This window comes from Nyctibius grandis, chromosome 6, assembly GCF_013368605.1.
Source record: "Nyctibius grandis isolate bNycGra1 chromosome 6, bNycGra1.pri, whole genome shotgun sequence".
In the NCBI taxonomy this organism is placed as follows: Eukaryota; Metazoa; Chordata; class Aves; order Nyctibiiformes; family Nyctibiidae; genus Nyctibius; species Nyctibius grandis.
This window is the reverse complement of record NC_090663.1, coordinates 8,977,126-8,999,128: the sequence shown is the minus strand read 5'-3', so window position 1 is coordinate 8,999,128 and position 22,003 is coordinate 8,977,126. Positions and strand designations below refer to the sequence as shown.

At 46.0% G+C, this 22,003-nt stretch overlaps 1 protein-coding gene across 1 annotated transcript in view; it reads right to left on the bottom strand.

Moving 5' to 3' along the window:
• The window catches only part of FGFR3 (fibroblast growth factor receptor 3), a 55,870-nt gene that overhangs the window by 29,351 nt on the left and 4,516 nt on the right, over positions 1-22,003 (bottom strand). The window contains exon 2 of the mRNA XM_068402579.1: positions 3,795-4,058. Within this exon, the coding sequence (XP_068258680.1) occupies positions 3,795-4,058 (264 nt within the window). The remainder of the gene's footprint in view (positions 1-3,794; positions 4,059-22,003) is intronic.

Below are 22,003 nucleotides of genomic sequence, written 5' to 3'. Positions count from 1 at the left end.
GGCCTTAAAGACCAGAAAATAGGAAATTTTAGGAGTGTTCAACATATGGCCACAAATGTAAAGCACTAATTTAGACCAAGTCAGGCTTCATTTCAAGATGCACTCGAGTTCTCTGCCATTCTCTGACCAGCTCAGTGATAGAAAGCATGGAGGTAAAAATGAAAAAGAAAAAAAACAAACGAAAAACAAAACCAAAAAAGGGGGGAAAAGGTAATAACAAATATTACTTCTCTGCAGAATCTGAAAGGCCTTTCCAGGCATATTCACCATCTACAGAAGCAAGTAACACAGGAATCATCTCCCTGCTTTAGGCTGCAGCGGCGCGTCGTGCTTTGCACCTTCTCTTTGGCAAAGTCTCAAGGAAGAATTTTAAGCGCGTATCTAACTGCAAATCCACAGCTGAGGTCCTGCTGGCAGCAGAACTAGGGAAATGCCACGGGGCTTGCTGAAAGTGAAGTGGCTGTTTAGGGGTTTCGGCTGAACCAGCAGGTTCACTCAAGTCCCGGCGAAGGCAGAAACCAAGCCAAATACCCACCAGCATCGACACAGAAACCAGCACGTTCTCAGCCCTGCACTCTCAGATTTGGTTACCCATACATTAACATGTCATTATAGTTTACATCTGGTTTTCAGTGAATCAATCGTGACCAGAGGAGCAGAATCAATTTTTAAACCAATTCAAAAACATTTCCACAAGATTGAGGGCAGAGTCTTTGACCTTGCTTGTGTTTCAGATGAGAGATGCAGCTCAGATTTTGAGACCAAATATCCCATGTTCCAAGCTACCGTCCTATTCGGGTTACTAAACATCACCTTTTTCAAAAGGTGACTAAAAATTTGTAAGCTATTTGTTAATCATTTACTGAAATAGTAACTCGTTCCAGAAGTTGATGAGCATTGGCATCATCAAGAACTGCTAGATGCTATTCTCAAAAAGGCTTTAATTATCACAGAATCACAGAATCAATCAGGTTGGAAGAGACCTCTGGGATCATCGAGTCCAACCGTTGCCCTTGCCCACCCTGTCAACTAGACCATGGCACTAAGTGCCATGTCCAGTCTTTTCTTAGACACATCCAGAGATGGTGACTCCACCACCTCCCTGGGCAGCCCATTCCAATGTCTAATAACCCTTTCTGAAAAGAAATTCTTCCTGATGTCGAACCTGAACCTCTCCTGGCGAAGCTTGAGGCTGTGCCCTCTTGTCCTATCGCTAGTTGCCCGGGAGAAGAGGCCAACTCCCACTTCACTACAACCTCCCTTCAGGTAGTTGTAGACTACCTGAATTATGAATGGAAAGGGGCTTAATTTTTTTAGTCACCTGTTGTGAAGAGCTCAGTCTTGGGTATTTTGAAAGCTCTTTTCGCTAGTACCAGCCTACAGTCCGTGCTCGTCATGGGGTGATGCTTGGCCACTAAATCCAAAGGCTGCTCTGTGGGTGAAATGTCTGCAGAAATGGAGCTTCTGCCAACAGGGCTGGAGATCAGCTTGGGCATGCAGCCTCTATTTGTGATCCTCTTCAAGTGCTCAGCTTTTAAGAGGACACTATGCTGCTTTTTGTAAACTAGCAAAACACTCAAGCCCATGTCTGTCAAGGGATGCATTTTAAAGAGATCAAACCCTGCTGTTAATCAACCTGGTTTTCAACCCTGAAATGACAGCTCCAGCATCTCCTTGCTCTACCTTCAGCATCAAGCATCTCACTGCACACCGAGAGCTGCTGCAGAAGAGTCAGTTTGTTGCAGACTCAAAACTCATGGCCCCGCGTAGGAAAATCCTGACACGCTCCTAGAATCTGGAAGCATCTCTCAAAATGGGACTTAGGTGTATACCAGCTATTCTGAATATACCTAGCCTGGTTTTGCTCACTTAAGAGTCCAGATCAGAGCAATTCCAGTTTGTTAGTAAAGATTTAAACCAGTTTAATACAGAGAACAACTCTAGCCCCGAAGGTTAGATATCCACATAAACACCCAACCAGATACCCGAGCTAATCGCTGGCATTGCCTTTAACAAGTGAGAACACAAACCTCAAATCTCCGATAACAATCTCATCTCCGCAGTGCCATGCTGAGCAATCAATACTAATTACGAAGAAATATCTGAGCATACGAGAGGCGCCACTATTGCCACACGAAGCAGGGCTTCAAAGTTTAAAGCGAGTGCTGCTGACAGCTAAAACGGAGACTCCCACATTATCGGCACTTTGGTGGTAATGACAGTGGGCTAATAGAATCAAACACTCATAATGCTGTCAGAAAGCAGGTTCAGGTTACTTGCTTGTTCTTAAGCTGTTATTAGCTATTATTAGCGAAGAGGAAAAACACAGTGGCTTAAACTTTTTAAAAGCAGAGGATTATCAGCCCTTCCACTATTAAAAACAATTTCTCACTTTACAAACTTTTGGGGCTGGCAGCTGTTTCATTTGAGCGTGTAACCAGCTGCCCTCTTCTGCCTCCCTGCTGCCCCTTGAACTCAAAAAGCATTTTAATGTCACTTAAAAAAAAAGAGAGAGTAACGTTTCTAACAACCTGCAGTTCCTCAGATAGTTCCAATAATCGTACCTAGTTAAAGAAAGCCTTTCAAGGGCCCAATACTTCTTCAACCATTTAATTGGTATGACCCTGAAGCATTCACAGCAATCTCCAGTAACGTTCAATGAAAAGCAGATGTTGGTGAAGGCTTGCTGAAACGAGCTTTTATTCTCACGATGGTCTGATTCTCTCACTTACACAAAATCCTGTTTCTGGCATGAGAAAGCCCTCTATGGAGTGGATGTGATTTACAATCACAAACATCTCTGTGTTCGGTTTTCAGACAGAGCCCCTTACTTTTTGAGGGAACTCAACTTTTGGAGGCAAGAACCTACTGTTCAGGGATGCTTGAAAAAGCGCCAACAGCGCAAGGGCGAAGGAAAATTTTCAAAACCTTAGATCCACAAGGAGTTAATTCTTCTGAAAATCCAGGCTTTTAATCTGTGTGATCAGGAAGCTTGCTATCTGCTCACAGTGATGAGTACCTACCTACCAATGCAGCAGCCTGAAATCATGGAGATGACCTTAGCGTTAGCGGTTAGCTATCTGGGAACAACAGACTTTTCTGGCACTCTCTGTTTAATGATCCAGGCTTGGACAGCTTGTAGCTGTTCTGGCCCTACTGTCCTAATCACAGAAAATATGGCCAAGCAAATGACAGCATGTGCTTTGCTAACACAGCACTTGTTTGCAATATATGAATCCTGGTAAGTACCTTTGATGATGATACTCAAGGTATTTGAGATACGCAGTTTACAGATAAGCTACTTCGAAACAAACTAGTAATTTGTGAAAACTGGGATAGAAGGAAGAGATTTATCAGCTACAACAGGGAAACAGTTTTCAGGAACCTCCAGCTTTTACACGCAATTTTGCCACTGATTTGTCACATAAAGTGGAAAAAGCCACTTAACCTCCCTGAGCCACAGTTCACTCACTCACAAAAGACTTCAGAGGCACAGGTAGCATTGCATCTATTTGAGTGTTAAGGGGGATTTGGGGTTTAATCTGACTAGCACCGTTTCTAAGTCTCTCTCAGTATTAACATCAGGCTTTAACATTTGCTGTGGACACACAAGCATCCTTCGATTGGTTTGTTTTGTTGGTCTAATCACTGACAGCAGTTACCAGCGAGGTAGAGACCTACCAAGTACAGACGAACATTGCAAAGCACCAGCTGTGCTGTACATGTGAAGGTGCAAAAATTTAAAATAATAATAATAAAAAAGCACTGAGATAGCTGTATTTCTGTACACATACCTGTAACTCTGACTGTAAAGTTTCCCAGGACCTCGTTGGAATGCCTTGGCTTGCAACTGTACAGCCCTGAGTCATCATAGGACACATTGATTATCTTCAACAGTTTTTGTCCAACATGAGTTCTGTTGGTAGGTGCAATCCCGATACCATCTTTAAACCAGAAAACAGACACAGAAGAGCCTTGGGTGTTACAGGAAAGTTCAATGGTATCTCCACTTCCAAACACCAACTCTTCCAGAAAGGCAGTCTCACTCCTCAAGTAATCTGCAAAGGGAGAAAGAAATGGAAATGAATAAATAAGAGCAGGTGTCAGAGAATGAAAAAGCATTTCAAAAAGAAACTTATCTCACATTTGCCCTACTGATGCTTTCATGTGCCCAGAGTTCCTCCTTGCCAGAGGTAAGCCTTGCCTGCCCCAGGGAGGTAGAAATGCAGAAGGACAGCCATGCACACTACAGTCAGGTCTCCGGCTGATCTACAAGGATGGCTTCAACACTGTAGTGACCAAAACACGGCCACCCCACCAGCTGCATCACAACAAACAGCACAGACCTCCATGCGAGGTCACTGCAACACCCAACGTTGTGTGTGGGTGATGTGGAAGAAATAAGTATATGTGCAACAAAGTTCACAGTTCAGTCTTTGGATCTCGATTTCTTTATTCCTGCCAGTCTGTCCACAAACTCTGTGAGATCCAGCAAGGAGGGGATACGAGGAGCAGAAATGGGGACAAACGCAATTTCTCAAGTGACTCTGGGTGGCCCAAAGGCAATCCCCATTGGGCTGAAGGAAACAAGGGAGAAGGGACGGAAGACTGAGCAACCTGGTCTAGTGGAAAGGTGACCCTGCCCATGGCAGGGGGGTTGGAACTAGATGATCTTTAAGGTTGCTTCCAACCCAAACCATTCTATGAGTCTATGAAGATGCAGGCTGGAATAGCTAAAATCAGTGAACCCATCACTAGCTCACTGGAGTTACTCTGTGCAACAAAGAAGTGCAGAACCAAAGACCGAACACAAAAGCTGAAATCTCTGTTTCTTCAGTCTATCTACCAGCTGCAGCAGCTTGTTTCACTAGTGAGAACAGTGAACCCTGCCGCTGTCTGGAGAATTTTGTTTCACCATAGGATAGTGACACAAGGAAAGGTTCAAGCTCAGAAGTCTCCCCATGGAGGAACATGGGGCATGTTGAAAGTGTGGTTCTTGCATCTCATGGTCCTCAGGCTCATTTTAGTGACATATAAACTCACTCCTGACATTGAATGGTTTATTCATCCTTTACAGCGGTTTAATAAAGAAGAATTAGCCCTCTACAGCTGCCCTCAATCCAGCTAGATCAACAGCAAGACTGCCATTCTCCCCACTTTGTCTATGCTAACCAACACTTTCGCTTGGCATTGCCCTATCTCTGTCTTCTGGCTTACACCTGCCCTGAGACTGTATGCTCCACCAGGCATAAGAGTCTGCTTGGTTTTGTACAACATGTATCACAGGGGATCCTATTCCACCACGAAGACACTTTGGTGCTATGATTACCTAATTAACAAGTAAAAAGTAATTCAAAATAGATCGGTCTGAACTTAATCCCATGATCCAAACCCAGATGGCCTGAGTTATCTCTGACAGTTATCAGATAATGAACAGAGATCCTAATTTTGCAGCTTAAGCATATTCATAGATTATAACTTGACTGTGAAAGCAATGCAATTACAGCAGCTCTGAATACCGGAGGATGTGGCACTGGCTTCAAGCTGCTCTTTTGCCATTAAGGGAAAGAGTTGGAGCAGGTTATAAGAGAAAAATGTATTGCTTTTCTCTTCTTGTCACGCAAGTTTTTATTCTTGGGGAAATTTAAATATATAAAAATGTTTCAGTCAATAGCCTTGCAAGGTAGAAACGAAGAATCCTGGAGGCCTGAAAATGTGGTATTTCACGGAAGGTATCATCTCACAGGAGGCAAAGCCCACACTCACTGAGGTTACCAAGAACCTTTCCTGTGATACCCTGGCAGCAATTCCTACTCAAATATTTTAGGGTTTGGCCAGAATTTTGTGGTATTCATACAGTCAAATGTTTAGGGTGTTGGTTTTTTTTCTCTTTAATGAAAAGATTTTCCCTGAAAGCATATACTTTTAGTAAAAAGAAAACGAAGACAGAGCTCCAGCATCTCCTTCCTATCAGACCAGCACCTGTTGCGACACTGAGTGTTCACCCATGGTCTCTTCCCAATTCGGATATATCCTTGGGGAAAATAGGGCTCAGAAATATTCTGGTTTAAGTGTTTCTTTCAGGGTTTTTTCTTCCTTCTTCTAGACTATAAGGATTTTTTCAATGGTATCAACTTTGGCTTCCAATTAAAAAGCCCTGTATACAGCTTTGCACTTGCAGGACTGGGTACTGATCTTTGTTTGTTGACTCTGATGGAAGCTCTTGCTAATTTAATCTACTGGAAAACAAACGCCATGCAGCTGCACAATTCCTCCATACAAAACACACAGTTTTACCCAAGCTGTTTGCCACATGATCAGGACTTGTATATTTTGGCTTTTATATCATAAACCTACCAAACAGGAACAAGCCCAGACTAAGCACAAGCCAAACTGAACTGTTTAGCCATTTAAAACAAAATCACTCTTTTTTGAAAGCTATAATGAACCTGGGTTAATGACAAAGTGACAAACTATTTTTATAAAACTTAATTAGGGAATGCTGAAATGACAAGGAAATTCACTTTATACCCAGAGCAGAATGATTGGAGTCTGAAGCTTCTTCTGTGGAAAGAAGCATCATCTCTTGCTTCTGACAACTTTATTTTGGCATCTCTGCCCTCAATCTCCCCAGCTGGTCTCCAGCAGGTATCTTGATGCCTGTTAAATGCAAACTTCAGTCCTAGTGACTTTATTGCTACTTACTGGGAATAATATCTGGAAGGACGGAGAGGTGAATTAAAACAAGAATGTTACTAATGGTTTTAATCTCACTTCTTTAAGCAGCTTTTCAAATTTCAGTTTATATGCCTATGCCTTAAAAAAATAAACAGGACCCAAACTGGACACCTCCACAAAGTACTTAAATGTGCACTTAAGTGGTGAAGCACTTTGCCCCACTGCAACCTTGGAGAATGAAATTTTACTATTATTACTCCTCATACAGCTTTCAAATACGACGATAAATCTGACAGTCTGATTTCCTTGCTGAGAACAGCTGGAGTTCAAAGCAGGGAACCAGAGCTCATGTCTCCCACCGGGTACCCAGAGCTCAGAGCCTCCTTCCCACCTTCCAGCTGTGAGTGCCTCATGTTTCCAACACCTTCTCAACAAGAAGGACAGTTCCTCCCTCACCAAGACATGAAGGAGACATGAAGTTGCCCTTTCTGAGGCCAAGCATCCAGCCATCAGATTGACTTGCAGAAGTCTACATCTCCAACCACGTTGCATGAACAAAGTGGCAGTAGCTGTGTGCGCAGCCTGAGCTTGGATGGGGTTTAAGGCAGATGGGCTGAGCCCTTCTGGGGATCTGGGCGAGGGTTTGGCCACCTTCTTCATCCTGCATCTCCCATTGCTAAATCATAAGGAAACCAGAACAGGGGAGCAGGCGTCAAGCTCTCCCAACATCCTTGCTTCTTCCATCTGGTCACACACCTTTGACTGAGGCAGTCACACACCTTTGACTACAAAGCAGCACATTTACTGGGGCTACAGACACACATCTCCCAGATCTCAGTCCTGGGTCCTAAGAAAACCATCCTCGCTGCTGGCAAACAGCTACCCCCACGTGTCCTTTAAAACTTTCCTAAAGCGTTTCTATTGCAAGTCAGGTTCCAAAGGTCCCCCACGCCTCTCCCAAAGGGTCCTTAACAGCATCTTTTCAAAATCCACAGTAGACATAGGTATAAATTACTGGGGAGTTAACTCGTGTAGGGGTTACGGGAGCCCACTCTGCCACCTGCCAGCAGAGCAGGGATTAATGAGTTTGCAGCTTTAATGGGTTCTTAGAGAGGAGGAGGCAAACTAGGTCATGGGCTCCCAAGACATGACTAAAATTCAACCATTTATTAGCTTAGCCAAAGCAGTAATGAGTTGAGAATCACCATGAGATGCTTCTGATGGAGATCAGCACTTGTAGCAGCACAACTGCTGCTCAGAGCAAACATGCTACAGAGAAAGAGGCAATTTTTATGCTGTTCAGAGGAGCAAAAAGGCAGCAACTAGCTGGGAAGCACCTTCCACAACGAGGAGCAGCTGGCCCAGCAATGCTAAAATGCTTTTGTATGTATTCACTTATAAGGATAAGATACTTCATCTCCGTAGCTGCTTGGCTCATCCCAGCAATAATTCACTTTCTGTGTGGTTCACAGCTTCAAGTGCTTAAGTGTGTCAGTATTTCCATCAGATGTCTGCTCCTCTTAGACATCAATACTTCTTTTCTGGCTGAGCCTGGAAATGTTTTATTTTGGTTTTAATGCAGGCAGCTCTCAAGAACTGCAGGAGGATATGGAGATTTTTATTTTTCGGGCACAAAAGGACGAGGAGGTGGAGGGTGGTGGGGTATTCCTGGGCTGCTTATGGCCCCCCAAAAAACTTCAAGCCAACCTAGAGCCTGGCAGGTGACCTCCTCGGTGTCAGGGACTATTTCCAGGTGCTGTGGCAGAAAGCATGGGGGCTGCTCCTGGGCAGTGAAGGTCCATGGTGCCTGCAGGAGGCTCGGTGGGGTGGGAGAACCCTGGGGCCCTGCAGCACCTCCCAGGGTGCTGGGTCCTGGCTCCAGGACACTCCATCCAGTCATTTCTCTTCACCTGTGTTTTTCCTCCTGAAATAGCTTCCCATGATTCTGCTTTTCCAAATGTCAAAGTGTTGGGAGCCTCCCAAGGGACTGCTCTGGCAGGTGCATGCCTCCCCCATCACCATCCTCCTCCTCCAGCGAGCACCCCACAGCCAGGGCACATCACCATACAACCAAATCCCCACTGGGACTCCCACCAGAGAGGGCTCGAGGCACACGACCTTCAGTACCACCAGCAAAATATTCCTCATCCCACCCTGAACCCTGGCAATCCCAGAGAGGCTTTTCAGGATTGCTTCACAGCCCAGTGGTGGAATGGACTAAGCGGCTCATTTCTAAGTGGATCATATTTTCCCCTTTTCAAGCTGGACAAGCTGTATTTGGCATGTTAACAAGCAGAACGATACCAGTACTCCAAGCATTTCCCTCTTCAGGTTAATTCGAAAACGTTTCTTGTTCTATGTATTTTATTGCACCAAATCCACCGTGACAGGATATATTATAGGATCACAGAGCATCAACCATGCCAGCGCTTTCTCCTGTTGAGTTTGGTATCCCATTCCCAGGGGGATCACAGTCGCAGCCACCGAGCTGGTGACTAACTGCTGGAGGGACAGGGGAACCTCCAGCATCAGTGGGATGAACAAGGCCATGATGGCAAAGAGCACATAGGCTATCATCTCCAGGCTCAGATCAATGCAATGTCCTCTATGCGGTTGACTCTAAAGTGTCCTGCTTGTGTTAATAAGGGCCCATAGAATTATTCACCCCCTACAACAGCATTTTTCCCCAATACCTGTGTCACTGCTCGTGGGCTGGGGCTGCTTCCCACCTCACCTCGGGACTTCTGCACTGGGAAGAGCAAATCCCGTTGCCCACAAGGGAAATAAAACACTCTTCTTGCTGAACGCTGTTCATTTGGGACTTGCCTTAATTTAAAAAGCAGCCAGGAGAGGTGACAAACAGCCCCACTGCCACCTCCCTGTGAGCACCCTGCCATGTCCCTGTCCCTTCTGTCTCCCCAGCGAGGCAGACTGGCCACAGGGGAATATTAAAAACCCCCAAACCAGCCCCAGGCCCTGCACCCAGCCGCAGCCCCCGCACCCAGACGCAGCCCCTGTGACAGGCAGGCAGGATAAGACTGTGGGATCGCCTGTTTACCCAAGTCCCTGCCTTGTCAGGGCAGATAAGATCAAGGCAGCAGCCCCTGCACCAAAGCGAGCTCACCTAAAGTCACCACATACCCTCACAGTGCTGCGGGGAGCTGCTGGGGTATTTTTTACATATGTATTTTTGGTGGTGCTTTATGCAAGGCAAAGCTTCCTCTCCTTTCTGCAGCAGCCACGATGGTGCCAGTGGAGGAGCATCCCTGCCGGGCCACGGCCCTGCTGCCCCTAAGGGCACAACACCAGCCTGGCACAACTAAATCTAATATATAAAATACATAAAATGTAAGTTTTATGTCTTCTATAGATAAAATATTAAATATATTTTTATATTTATATATGCCTATACATACATACATAATATTATATATAGCATTTTATGAATAATATATATAACAATATATATAAAAATAAAAATATTATATAAAATATATATCCTGTCTTCTCTCTTCCCCCTATTTTCTCCCCCCCTCAAGGCCAAGATCCCTCTTGGAGCACATTTCCCACTGTCAGGCTGCAGCCAACCCAGGAAGGGGCTCCAGCAATCACAGCGGCACAGGATGCTTTGCCGAAGCAACATCACTTCCCCAAGTGGTGTTCAGCGGGGTTATCTCTGCTGCTCAACGGGGCTCAAACCTCAGCAAAAATAAAAAAAAAAATCTGGTTGCTTCTGTAAAAGCCTAAACCATGATCGAGAAATGTGCCTTTAGGAAACCACGTCTGAACAGGGTTTGCCTCCGTCATTTGAAGGTGCCACTTTATCTCTCACCTATTGTGTGTGTTTGCTTGAGGGGGGGGGGTAGTTCTCCTGGAAAAGCTTAAAATAGCTTTCCTAATAATAATGCAAGGTAAACTGTTTACACTGTATTACCACCGCAGCGGCCTATGCAATTGTTACCAGACAATGTTTCTTCCAAAGATGTTAACAAGTGTGCTGCACTCTATTACCATCCAGTGGGGTTTTTTTTTTTTAGATCTGTGTTAGGAGGAAAGCAAACCTTTTCCTTAGAGAATCAGCAGAATGATAACCAGGTTAAGTTCTGTCATATGCAGCTTTCTTCATAAACAGGAGATTACAGAAAGGAAAAAAAAAATCTCTAGTATTTAGTTTGGCTATCCCCGACAGCGACTTTGGAAGAGCTTCTCAAATGGAAAAGCAGATGTTGCAAATCTGCCTTATCTACGGAGCAACTGTTGACTCTGTTGTGCAAATCCTAATTTACATCTGCATGAAAGGTTTCAGAGATTAAATGGCATTCAAGGAGGAATATTAGCTTTTCTCCCTCCTTCCAGCCCTCCTTTGAATGGATTTACTACTGGCAATTAGCTTTCTGTTCCACCGGCCAAGTAGAAAACAGGATTCATCAGGACTCTACAGTATCCTCCTTTTAATGGACTGTTTTCTCCAAGCACCCAATTCAGATGCTGAGACTTAGAAGAAGAAATAAATCATCACAAAGCTAAAAGAGTTACAAAAACACTTTGGTCAGGAGCATTTCCCTGTGGCACTTGGAAAGTCCTGAGGAGAAAAAAAAAAAACCCAGAGAACAAATCAAAGGGGTCTCCTGGCTACACCTAATAAGAATGGGAATGCAAAACCCAAGAGACACAAAGCTTTGGTTGCTGCTGAGAGTGCAGAGTGTGTCCCAAAAGACAGCCTTCAGCTGGGGCTTTGCTGGCTTAAAGGAACAGGCAGTGATGGGGTTTTCCTCAAAATCTGGCCAGACTCTGAAATCAAACACTTTCCCTGGTTCCCCACTCAAAACACAAAAGAGCAAAGCAACCACCGCCTGTACCTATTTATCTCACAGTTCTGCATTCCTTAATTTTTTTTAACAGAAATAAAAGAACTGAGATGAAATGTCCTCCACTTCTTCATCAGTGGTCCCTAAAGACAGGGTGCAGTGGAGCGGAGGCCTGGCAGCATGGGGATGCTGAGCTCCCCAGGCTTTGCTACTCCATGTGTCCTATGAGAGCTCCTGGCTCATGCTGAAGCACCTCAAGGATGCCCATGTAGATGGTACCTACTCTCCTGAACACTGAAGCCTTTGTGCTTTACTCAAGAGGCGGGCAGCAATGAGCTGTGTCAGATCTCAGCAGCCCACGCTCATGGCAGGGATGACACCAGTCCCAGCCTGGCATGTGGGTGAGTGCATCCTCGCAGATGGTTTGCCCACATGTCACACAGCCCACCTCACCCAACCGCAGTGGCCAAACATGGTCAACCCAGACCATTCCCTACTCAAGGCAGAGTGACAAGACACCCACTGGGCTGATCCTAGGTGGACCACAAGAGACTGTGCTGATGGGTCATCGTCCTTTTGGTGTCTGCCTCTTGTTGCCTCTGAAGAACGGTGGCCAACTTGGCCCCAGCTTTTGCACAGCACAGCAGGGGCATTCCAGCTTGATCTCAACAGACATCTCCCACCACAAAACCGCTGATGTTTTTACATTCCTGCTCTTCATGCCTGAGGAGGTCCAAACAAACCTCATCTTTACAGCAAGCAACTGCCACAACCCCTTTCCAAAGCCAGTGGAGGCAGCTATGGAAACTGAGGCACAGACTGAGGCTTCCCAGCATTCCAACGGACTGGGCAAAGCTTGTCCCCAGCCTCCATTGGAGCAGGATTGGGTCCTGCTAAACCGTGGAGGCCCTGAGCAAACCTATGCTCTTCAGCATCAGTGCACCATGCCATCCCTCCTGCTTTGCTGGACCAGGTCACCCAGTGGGGTTTTGTGGGTGACACGCATCAAGCAATTAGCAAAGTTTGCAACAACAATGACAGATTACACAAATGAGTGCTCCAGAAAGCATAACAAAAGGAGAGAAGCTGAATCTTTGGAAATATTTTTAAGCTTTCTTATAAATCCTTAAAAGAATAAGCACGCATTGCTGAATAATTCTTTGGAGTTATTTTTTCTGGGCTCCTCCTCTACACCCTCATTTCCTTCCTAAAATCCTTCAAAAATTCATTACTTTTGGAGTTTTGGGTGGGTTTTCAGCTATTTAGTGAATTCTAGCAAAACATTCACCACCTCTTAACTGCTACTTGCAGATGAATTTGTAAACAATACATAAGTTCACCAGGCCCAAAAGCTCAGGTCTACCTCAGAGGAACTTTTTAAGGGATGCAAAGAGTCATGGTCCCTTTATAATTCCCAGGCAGGTCTGGCCCTGGCAGTTCCTTGTGATGCTTTTCTGAAGTGGGCTTTGAGATCACATGGCATCAGAAATTTGCCATAAAGCCCCAACCTTTCCCCTTCGGTTCACAGCTATGCAGCTCCCAAATCCCAGCTCCTCTGCATTTCCCTTGCACTTTTAATGTGCGCTCCTTCTAATCTTCATTTAATGCAGGCAGCTGGCTGCAAATACCCCCGAACAATGACTTTAATCCTAAGTATCCTGAAGCCCCCCCCCGCCTTCCTCCCCACACCAAAACTGAAGGAGAAAAAAATAAAAAGAACAGCCTCATGACAGCAAGATGGAGAAATCCAAGCTATCCACTGGGCCAAAGCAGCAGAAACACACAATGAGCTAAATTTTGCCTGGTTCGCTAATTAAAAACGGAAGCTACCCTACTCCAGAGCCAAGGCGGGGAGGTGGGGGGAGTTTTCATGCTATTCAAAAAATCAGCTTCCAACTGGGACCATATTCACTCCACATTAATTGTCATTCCAACTACAAGCGTCCTACTTTCAAAATGAAAACTACTCTCCAGTGTAGCTAGTGAAAACTAACACCAGTTTCGAGGCATTAAACAAAATTTATTGATTGCATTTTCCCACCCACTAAAACTTTAATAAGCATTAAACCTCAAACTCCTGGCCCCGTTTCCTCCCTCTACCTTCTCTCTCCATAAAAAGGGTCAGGCTCCTCTATATGGAGATTAGGACTTAATGTTTGGTATTTGTTTATGAGCCTATCAATTGCCTCTATTTCGAGGAGGGGGGGAAGCACATCTAAAAAAAAAACCCTCTTGTACACGGATTAAGAGAGGGCAAAGGTTTAGGGTAGTTTGGGTGGGGTTTTTTCCAACTGATTGTGGCTTTGAGATATATGACGGATCATGTTCACGTGAATGAAAATAAGTAAATATTCCCCTTTTCGCAAGTTTCCCTGGAGTTACATAAAATGGTATTTTTCAAAGAACCTTATTTCTCAGTAATAAGACGCAGAAATTCAAGTCTTCTCTGCTAGCCATTTTCAGCTGTGTAAAAGGAAAAAAAAATAATTTGGGGGCCTCTCTGTCTGCACGCTTAGTAAAGAAAACAAAGGTCAAACACTTGAAATGCAAAGGCTGGTGATTAAGCCCAGAAATCCATATCTAGGCATCAAAATGAATAGCCAGATTTTAAGAGTGCTTAGGCAATTTAAATGCAGAGCCTGACCTGGCTCAGCATCTTTCAAAACCAAGCCTGTCATTTCAGTGCCTCCAGCGAGATTTAGGTGCCAGGTACCCAAGTTGGAGAAGTTTAACAGTAATCTCCTTTTGGGAAGTCTGATCCACTTTCATCTAAAGTCACAAATGACAAACGAAGATGTTGTTATTTCGAAAGTGCATCTAACTAAAGCCGCAACGCTCTGTCCTTGTGCGAAACTCAACGATTATCCCTCAGCATTATTAGGAAGAGTTGGGAGAGATGGCAAAAGAAAAGTGGATGTCAAAAATTCTTTTATTTCTCCTCTTTAAAGAAGGCTGCTAAAGGGATTAGACAGCTTTGAGTTCACTGCTCTGTTAAATCAACCTTGCAATATTTTTTCAGCTTGTTTGACTTGCTGTTTCTGTATACGTTTGTGTTTTCACCTTTCTGCACTGAAATCCCATGCTTAGTGTTTGTTCTGCTCTTCTCACAGGAAATTTGGTCAGCTCTTTATTTGTATTAAGTCTACGGAGTTATAGAAAACAGACTTGGAAAACAATCCCTAAATTAGCAGGACTTACCGGCTTCCATGCATACGCGCACACGCACAGAGCACCGCATACCATCCGACCCAAACACCGCGGTTTATCATTTCCAGCAGCAACAGCAGGGCATCAGGTTCACCACAGCGGACCTTTTCATGGTCTCCTGCAACCGTATCTATTACAGCAGGTTTTGGACTGCACATAATAAATTGAGAGAGAGCTCAAGGAAGTCATGCGTGTCTCAGTTCACAAGCAGTTTTAATGCCTCCAAATAATCATCTTCTACCAATTGTACTACGTTAGGCTCCAGTAATGCCAGAAGCAGGTTAAACATCTCTATACACAGCTATTTTAATGCTGCCATAAGGAAATGCAGACTCTTTGCAGAGGGCCATTTCCAGTGGCCTGCAGCAGGACGTGGCTGGTCCTGCCTGCACGAGCCAGGGACCTTCCACAGGCACTTCTGGACACCTGCCCCATCCTCCACAGTCTGATTTCCCCAGCTTTTCCCTTCCTTCCCCCACCAGAAACACTTCTAAAAACCTCATTCTCTCTGCAAACGAGCACCCAAGTGTCCAAGTGAGATGAACGCTGTTGCGACAGCAAGGATGGTCATTGCAACAGGCAGGCCAAGGGAGAAAGAAAACAGCCACTTCTCTCTGGCAGACAGAAAATGTGGATGATAAAAACTGACCCCAGCAGCTACTCAAGGGCTGGATTTGTCTGAAAGTCAGGCACTGAAGCTTCAGCCACAGTCCCTTGGGTGGGATGGGTGGATGAACCACCACCTTGTACCAACCACTAGTGAAGGTGGACAGCCTCCCCACGTATTTATACCTATTTATCCATGTTTATGTATACACCCGTACACGGAGCAAGAATCATAGAATCTTAGAACGGTTTGGGTTGGAAGGGACCTTAAAGATCATCTAGTTCTAACCCCCCTGCCATGGGCAGGGACAGCTTTCCATTAGACCAGGTTGCTCAAAGCTTCGTCCAATCTGGCCTTAAACACTGCCAGGGAGGGGACATCCACAACTTCTCTGGGCTAGCAAGAGCTGCCCACGGCAGTGAGACCAGGTTTTGAGTGACCAAAAACCTGGGGTCTGGCCCCTCCACTCCCCTTCCGAGGGCTGGTGGCTAATTCAGGGTCATCTCCTTTCCTCCCTGCCCTGAGACACCACGTGTTGCTCCTCCAGCTACTCCTTCTCATCCCCAAAATGGCCAGGCTCAAGCACCAGGTGAAGTTATTCCTGCAAAGACTGCACTGCTTGTCCACACCTCGTTTGCCATGCACTGGGAAGAGTGGGGCAGAGGAGGACAAAACCTCCACTTCAAACATTTAACACATATTTTGAAAGCACCTGAGGAGGTTCCAGGCCCTTTTTGACAGGACTAACACATTCCACCCACAAGATGACCTTGTCCAGAACATGCAGACGGCTCCTCACAGGAAGGGTTTACACTGCGCGGGTCACCAGATCCAGCACAGGCGGGCAGTGACTCACCCCTGAAACTGGAGCAGCGAGTACAAACCTGCCCCTTTTTGCCCCTGCATGGAGGGAGACGGGGCAAAGGAGAGCCCCTGCTGTGCCCCCCACCCACCTCTGTGGTCCTCATCCCTTCACCGAGCCTTTCCTGATGGAGAAGCCCACTGCCTTCTCAAATCCCAAGGTGCCAGCACGCCTGCACATAAAAATGAGGCAGAAATCTCATTCCGTTGCTAATTCATACATAGGTTGGAGTCCCAGTACAACCCAATAAACATTTTCTAGGAGTTCTTTTCCTTTTTATCCGGTCAGATGTCAAAGCATTTCTGTGGCAGGAGGTTTCAGGCTTGGGTTTCCATCGCCTCCTTGTTCAAGTAATGGCAATACTAATTGAATCACTGGCAGAAGAGAATTAGTGTGACCCTTTCGTCCATACTCTGGGCATTCCCATTTGCTCCTGCAGCTCTCTCTGCTCTACCTGAAACGAGGGCAAGAGAAGATGCCGCTGTCAAGGTGCCCCACTCTGAGATTCCCAAGGCTGAAAGAAAGGTTGAGTATCTGTAACACAGTATCTACACTGTGTTTATTTAAACTCCGGAGTATTTACTGTATTTATTTTGTATCCCAGCTAGGATGGGAGCTGGGGGTGCAGGAGGGGGGCTTGACCCAGTATCTTCAAGACTAACATCAGCACGCCCCAATAGCTGCTTATACCCTTGTTCCTAAGCCAGGGCAATCAGGAGCCTGGAAAGCCTGAAACTTGTTTTTACGCTTAATTTCAAGTGCCTGACACCAGGCCCTCACTCATTATGCTTTTGACACTGATGCTGTTGGGCCAAGCTGGAATAAATGCTTTACACTGGCTCATCATTCACTACTTTCATGAGGGTTTAACTCAGAAGAAGGTGGGTGATGGATTTGTAGCAACTCTGGGCAGGGATGCAGAGAGGACACCATCTGCCGTGTCTTACTTCTTTTCCTTCTTTTCTGTAATTAATCAATTCGCAAACTGGGAGGCAGAGTTTTCTTGCCATCTCCTCGTCCAATCCCCTCCGCGAAGCAAAGGCGAAGGACACGTCAGGGCGGCTGCAAGGTCTAAGCGCAGCCTGTGGAGCGTGAAACAGCATCAGGGCCGGTCAGCGGGAGCGCGGGACTCCCAGCCCCGAGGCTCGGCCTACCCGGGGCCCACCTCATCGCACCCTGCAAGAAAGGGCCCTTCCAAGTTTTCCCTGGGGAAAAAAAACAATACAAAACAAATGCTTTCACAGAAAGCTGTGAGATCATGCATAGCACACGGGCTGTAAAACGAATGTATTTTTTATTTTCTTTTTTTTTTCCAACTGCATTCACTTGCAGTTCATCTCTTACGTGCTAAATACCAGCTAATTTATGCACCTCCATCTACCAGCCCCCCCACTTCTCCATGAATCCCCAGCCTATTAACATAACTATTTAAACTGGACATGTTTTCTCAAACATTCTTCTTCTTTCATAAACTGCCAAGTGACAGTTGTTTACTGTCAACAAGCCTGGGTACTCTTAAGACAGGGAGAAATATGCCCTTTCAAAAGGCAGACATATCGGCTACCAAAGGAAGATTAAAATCTGGTGTTTTTCTCTTCTCCCTCCCCAAAAATGCTTTATTCGCAGATACACGATACAGATCAGGAGAGACAGTACTATGCCTAATTCCAATCATTCTTTTAATTAAAGACAGGCTCATGGAGGATTTATCTTTGGTCGCACATGCTAGTTGTCAGGGCACACTCTTAACTCCCTAATCTTCCCACTGCAACTGGTTTTTCCCCTTCACTTTTAGCTCCGATACCTCCATCTCCCAAAGCATATCTCAGGGAATCGGTGTGCTTGTCTTGCACAGATCCTGCTGCCGGCTGGAAACGAAACGCTTGCCTGGGGGAATCTATATAGAGAAGCTAAAAAATTTTAAACAGAAATCAAATCACCGGTTAGTTCAAGACCTAACTCCAAACAAGCTGCTGAAATATTTTGCGGGGAAGGAATTTCTTGTGCTTGAGTTTGGACATGAAAGGCGGGGATATGAAAAAAAACTAACTCTCTGAGAAAACTCTTTTTCCCTTGCTCTGCCTGCCTGTGACGTCCTGGGAAAGCTCCTCCATCGGTTCCTGTCCCCGTGGAAGCAGCCACAGCGGCCCCATCCTGCCCACAGGCAGGGCAGCATCGGCCCCGGCTCAGCCCCGGCTCAGCCCCGCTCGCCCGCGGACCCCCACGGGGGATTATTAACACTTTCCCCGGCGTATTGTGCGGCTTCGCAGATCACAGCGCCGGGGGCTAATGCTGGCCGACACTGATACGATGGCGATGAGGACGAGGCGTGAGGGGATGGCGGTGGGCGCTGCAGCTCGGCTCCACGTGGGACTCGCGCCAGAGTCATGGGGGGCCCGGGCGGTGGCCGTCGCCGTCGTCTCCAGCGCTTGCGTTTGGGCTGCGATGCTGCCACCGGCTTGCATCAAAGCTAGAGTTATAAAAACCGAGCTGGGAAGAAGCGAAGGTCTGCATTACAGCAGGCTGAGAGGAAGGGGGTCACAGAGAGCTGGCCCCAGGGATCGCCCCCACGAAGCAGCACCCGGCATCTCCCCACCCCCAAACCGGGGAGCCCTTTTACCCGCCGAGTTTCCTCTGCTTGTTAAAATGTTTGGGTCATTAGAAAACTTGCCAAACAATCCCTGCTTATGCTAAATAGCTGCTCCCACCACGATCTGTGAAGGGCTTCAGCCTGCTCCCTTAGAAATCAATGGGGGCTTTTTTGCTTAGGATTCAATAGGCACAAGATCAGGACCTCATTATTATTTTCACAGGACTACAAGCAGCAGAGAACAGCAAAACCCCCAAACAAAGCAACAAACCTCTGAAGCGGGAGCCAAACTTGCCCTGAAGGATTTTTACAAGCTCTGCCAAGTACCAAAGTAAAACTAAAAATCTAATTCTTGGGAGCTTTTCAGTTCTTTGACAGGGAAAGGCTAAGGCTGATAAGGGCTGGTCTCATCATCCAGACCCAGGAACATCTCCCGTGGCTCCCTGCCCCCAAAAGAAAAGCCTCCACAGATGCGGATTTTGCCTTCCCCAAGGGGAGTGAGTAGGAGAGGATGAGTTGTCAGTCCAGGCTGATGCACATTACCGTGTGGCACCCCATGGGGCCCAGAGCAGGAACACGCTAAGTGCCTCCCATGCTCTCCTCTGTCCCATGCCACAGTGAACCCCACCAGTAAGTCCCTCTGCAGAGCCACCACCAGCAACACAGGGGACCAGACAGCTCCTGGGACGTGGGTCCTGCTACAGGGACCACATGTGCACCCCATCTCCACAGAGGCCAGGTGCCACCTGCGTTTTGTAAGAGCAGCCTCCAAGGTGCTCCCATCCTTATCACCCTCCTCAGAGCTCTACCACAGTCAAGTTCTCCACTTCTTGCCTGTTACTTTGCATTGCTTCTCTCTTGGCATCAGTGAGAGCTCACCTCCGCACCACATAACCACCACAAGGTTTGACCCCTAAGCAATACCCAGCTATTTTTCTGACTGCCCTACATTGAGCTCACCCCAGGTCAACTCCAAAATGCTTCAACTCCATTTTAGTCCCTTACCACTGGGTTCTAGCCCAGTCCTTACAACCTAGCTATGATCCGGTCTCCAAAGCTTTACTGATTTAACTATATCAGCTGAAATACTTTAGTGAGATTCCCTGTGAACAGCACAAGGTAGTTTGGTGCAATAAAGGCATAACTACAAAACAGTCCACTTTGGGGGGCAAAAGCATTAAATGAAGATAAGCTGACAAATACTTCCATCAGTCACCAAACAGCAGGAGCTGGGAAGCCCCCCGTGCGGGTCTCTGGCATGCCGTGGTGCACCATGATCACCTGGTACTTCCTCTCCCTAAAAACCTTATCTTATGCTCAAACTAAGGGACATAGCGATGACTTGGCTCCTTGGGTGAAAAGGAAAAGAGGGAAAAAAAACCCCAAACCAACATGCTGCCATGTGTCAGCTTGACATTTTCAGGTAGTTCAACAGCTCACAGTACAAGCCCTGGGCGCAAATACCGACTCCGGGTCCTCATGGTGCGGCGTCCCCAGGGAGGAGCGCCTTCAGCACGCACCGCAGCCTGCCAAGCTTCACCTGCTCGCAGAGAGCCATCCTAGATTGCGTCCTTTCCTCACCCGAAAATTTGGAACCCTTCTCGCTTCTGAGTCATTAATACTTTTAACCCCTCGCAACCTGCAGAAATGGCACAGCCCCAAAATCTCACAGATGCTGAACGTGTAAGCACATGGTAATTGTTTTGCATACAGTTCTGCACGATAAAGAAATCTCCTTCCAAGTTTTAATATAACCTTTTTCTTTAACCAACTCTTTATCTTCCCCTGCTTTCTGGAGGTGAGAAAGCAAGGCCAGCACACAAGACCTCCTCCCCCTTTGCAATAAATACCACACCTTTTTTAGATGAATACATTTGAAACTGAAGCGGTTACTGGAGAAATGTTTTCTTACTCGACTGTGCTGCTATTCTTCAAAAAAAAAAAAAAAGCTTTACTACATTGTGTAACCTGAGTGTCACAGCAAAAAAAAAAAAAATTGATTTAACTCCCTGGCTAGTCCCTATCCACCTGAACGCGACAACCCCCCAGATAGCCTATCAGAGTAATAGGGCAGGTTTAGGTCTGATTACCTTTCACATTTTAACTACTAAGTTTACCAAGGGTTTTACTCAGCTCATATCTCACAGTTCTTGTTTGCTTTTGATATTACAGAAACTTCCTGGTCATTCAAGCCAAGGAGCAGATACTTCAGGGGGAAGCACACCAGGAATACCGCATTCACCACAGGAATAAAAGCCCTTCTTCACACATCCAGGGCTTTAAATCATATCTACAGCACTTGGCAACCCGAGCTGTGAGCGTATCGGAAAGGGGGCACCGGGACAGTCAGCTCTACTTCAGAGAAAAAGGACATTTTTTTTACCACATCGCCAGGTAAACAGCCAAAAGAGGGACAAACAGTAAACTGATAAGCTATGTAGGAGGCCAAGGAAGAAAAAAAAACAGGGTATAATAAGGTATTTTAAGTGCTTTTGGCCTCATAAGTGTCTTAAGACATGGTTTTAGCCCCAAATTTGCATAGGGGGTGCTGTTGGATTTACTCCTCCTAACAGCCCGGGCTGCCTGCTTTCACATACCATGAATGGCTTTGCTGAACCACAGTCCCATTTGCTGAAAAAAAAAAAAAAAAAAGATGTATGGAAAATTTTTACCAAGCCACCATCCTCTCTGGCATCCAGCCTGGACTGTGAAGGAGAATAAATTTATTAACTAACCAGTATTAAAAGAGATGAAATGGCAAACACTGAAACAGCTACACCAAACCATGCTATCGAATGGCTTGGAGGGTTAGCAGGCAATTTCAAGCTGGTTTGGTTTTTTTTGAAGGGTCAGGAAAAAAGAAGAAAACAGGTATGCAGAGCCAGACAAACTCCCAGCACACAGGAAAAGTTACAAGCATGTAGCACACTAGGAAAAAGAGAAAAGTCTCTTCAAACAGGGAAACAGAATAAAAATAAAGTTGGTTTAATTTATCGTCTTGTGTACCAGGTTCAGCCTAGCTGGGAAAAAGTAGCCAAACTGGGGAGAGAATTTCACATGTATTTTTAGTAGAAATATCTGAATTTATAATATTCCTGCTGGATCTACCCCACATATACTGAACATTGCCAAAAGCTAAACTATGAGGACAACACAGCCACTTCTCCACCTATTCTGAAGCCTGGAGGCTCATGCCCAGGCTTCTGCACTGGATCCTACACACTTCAATGAACAGCCCGAAAAACCTATCA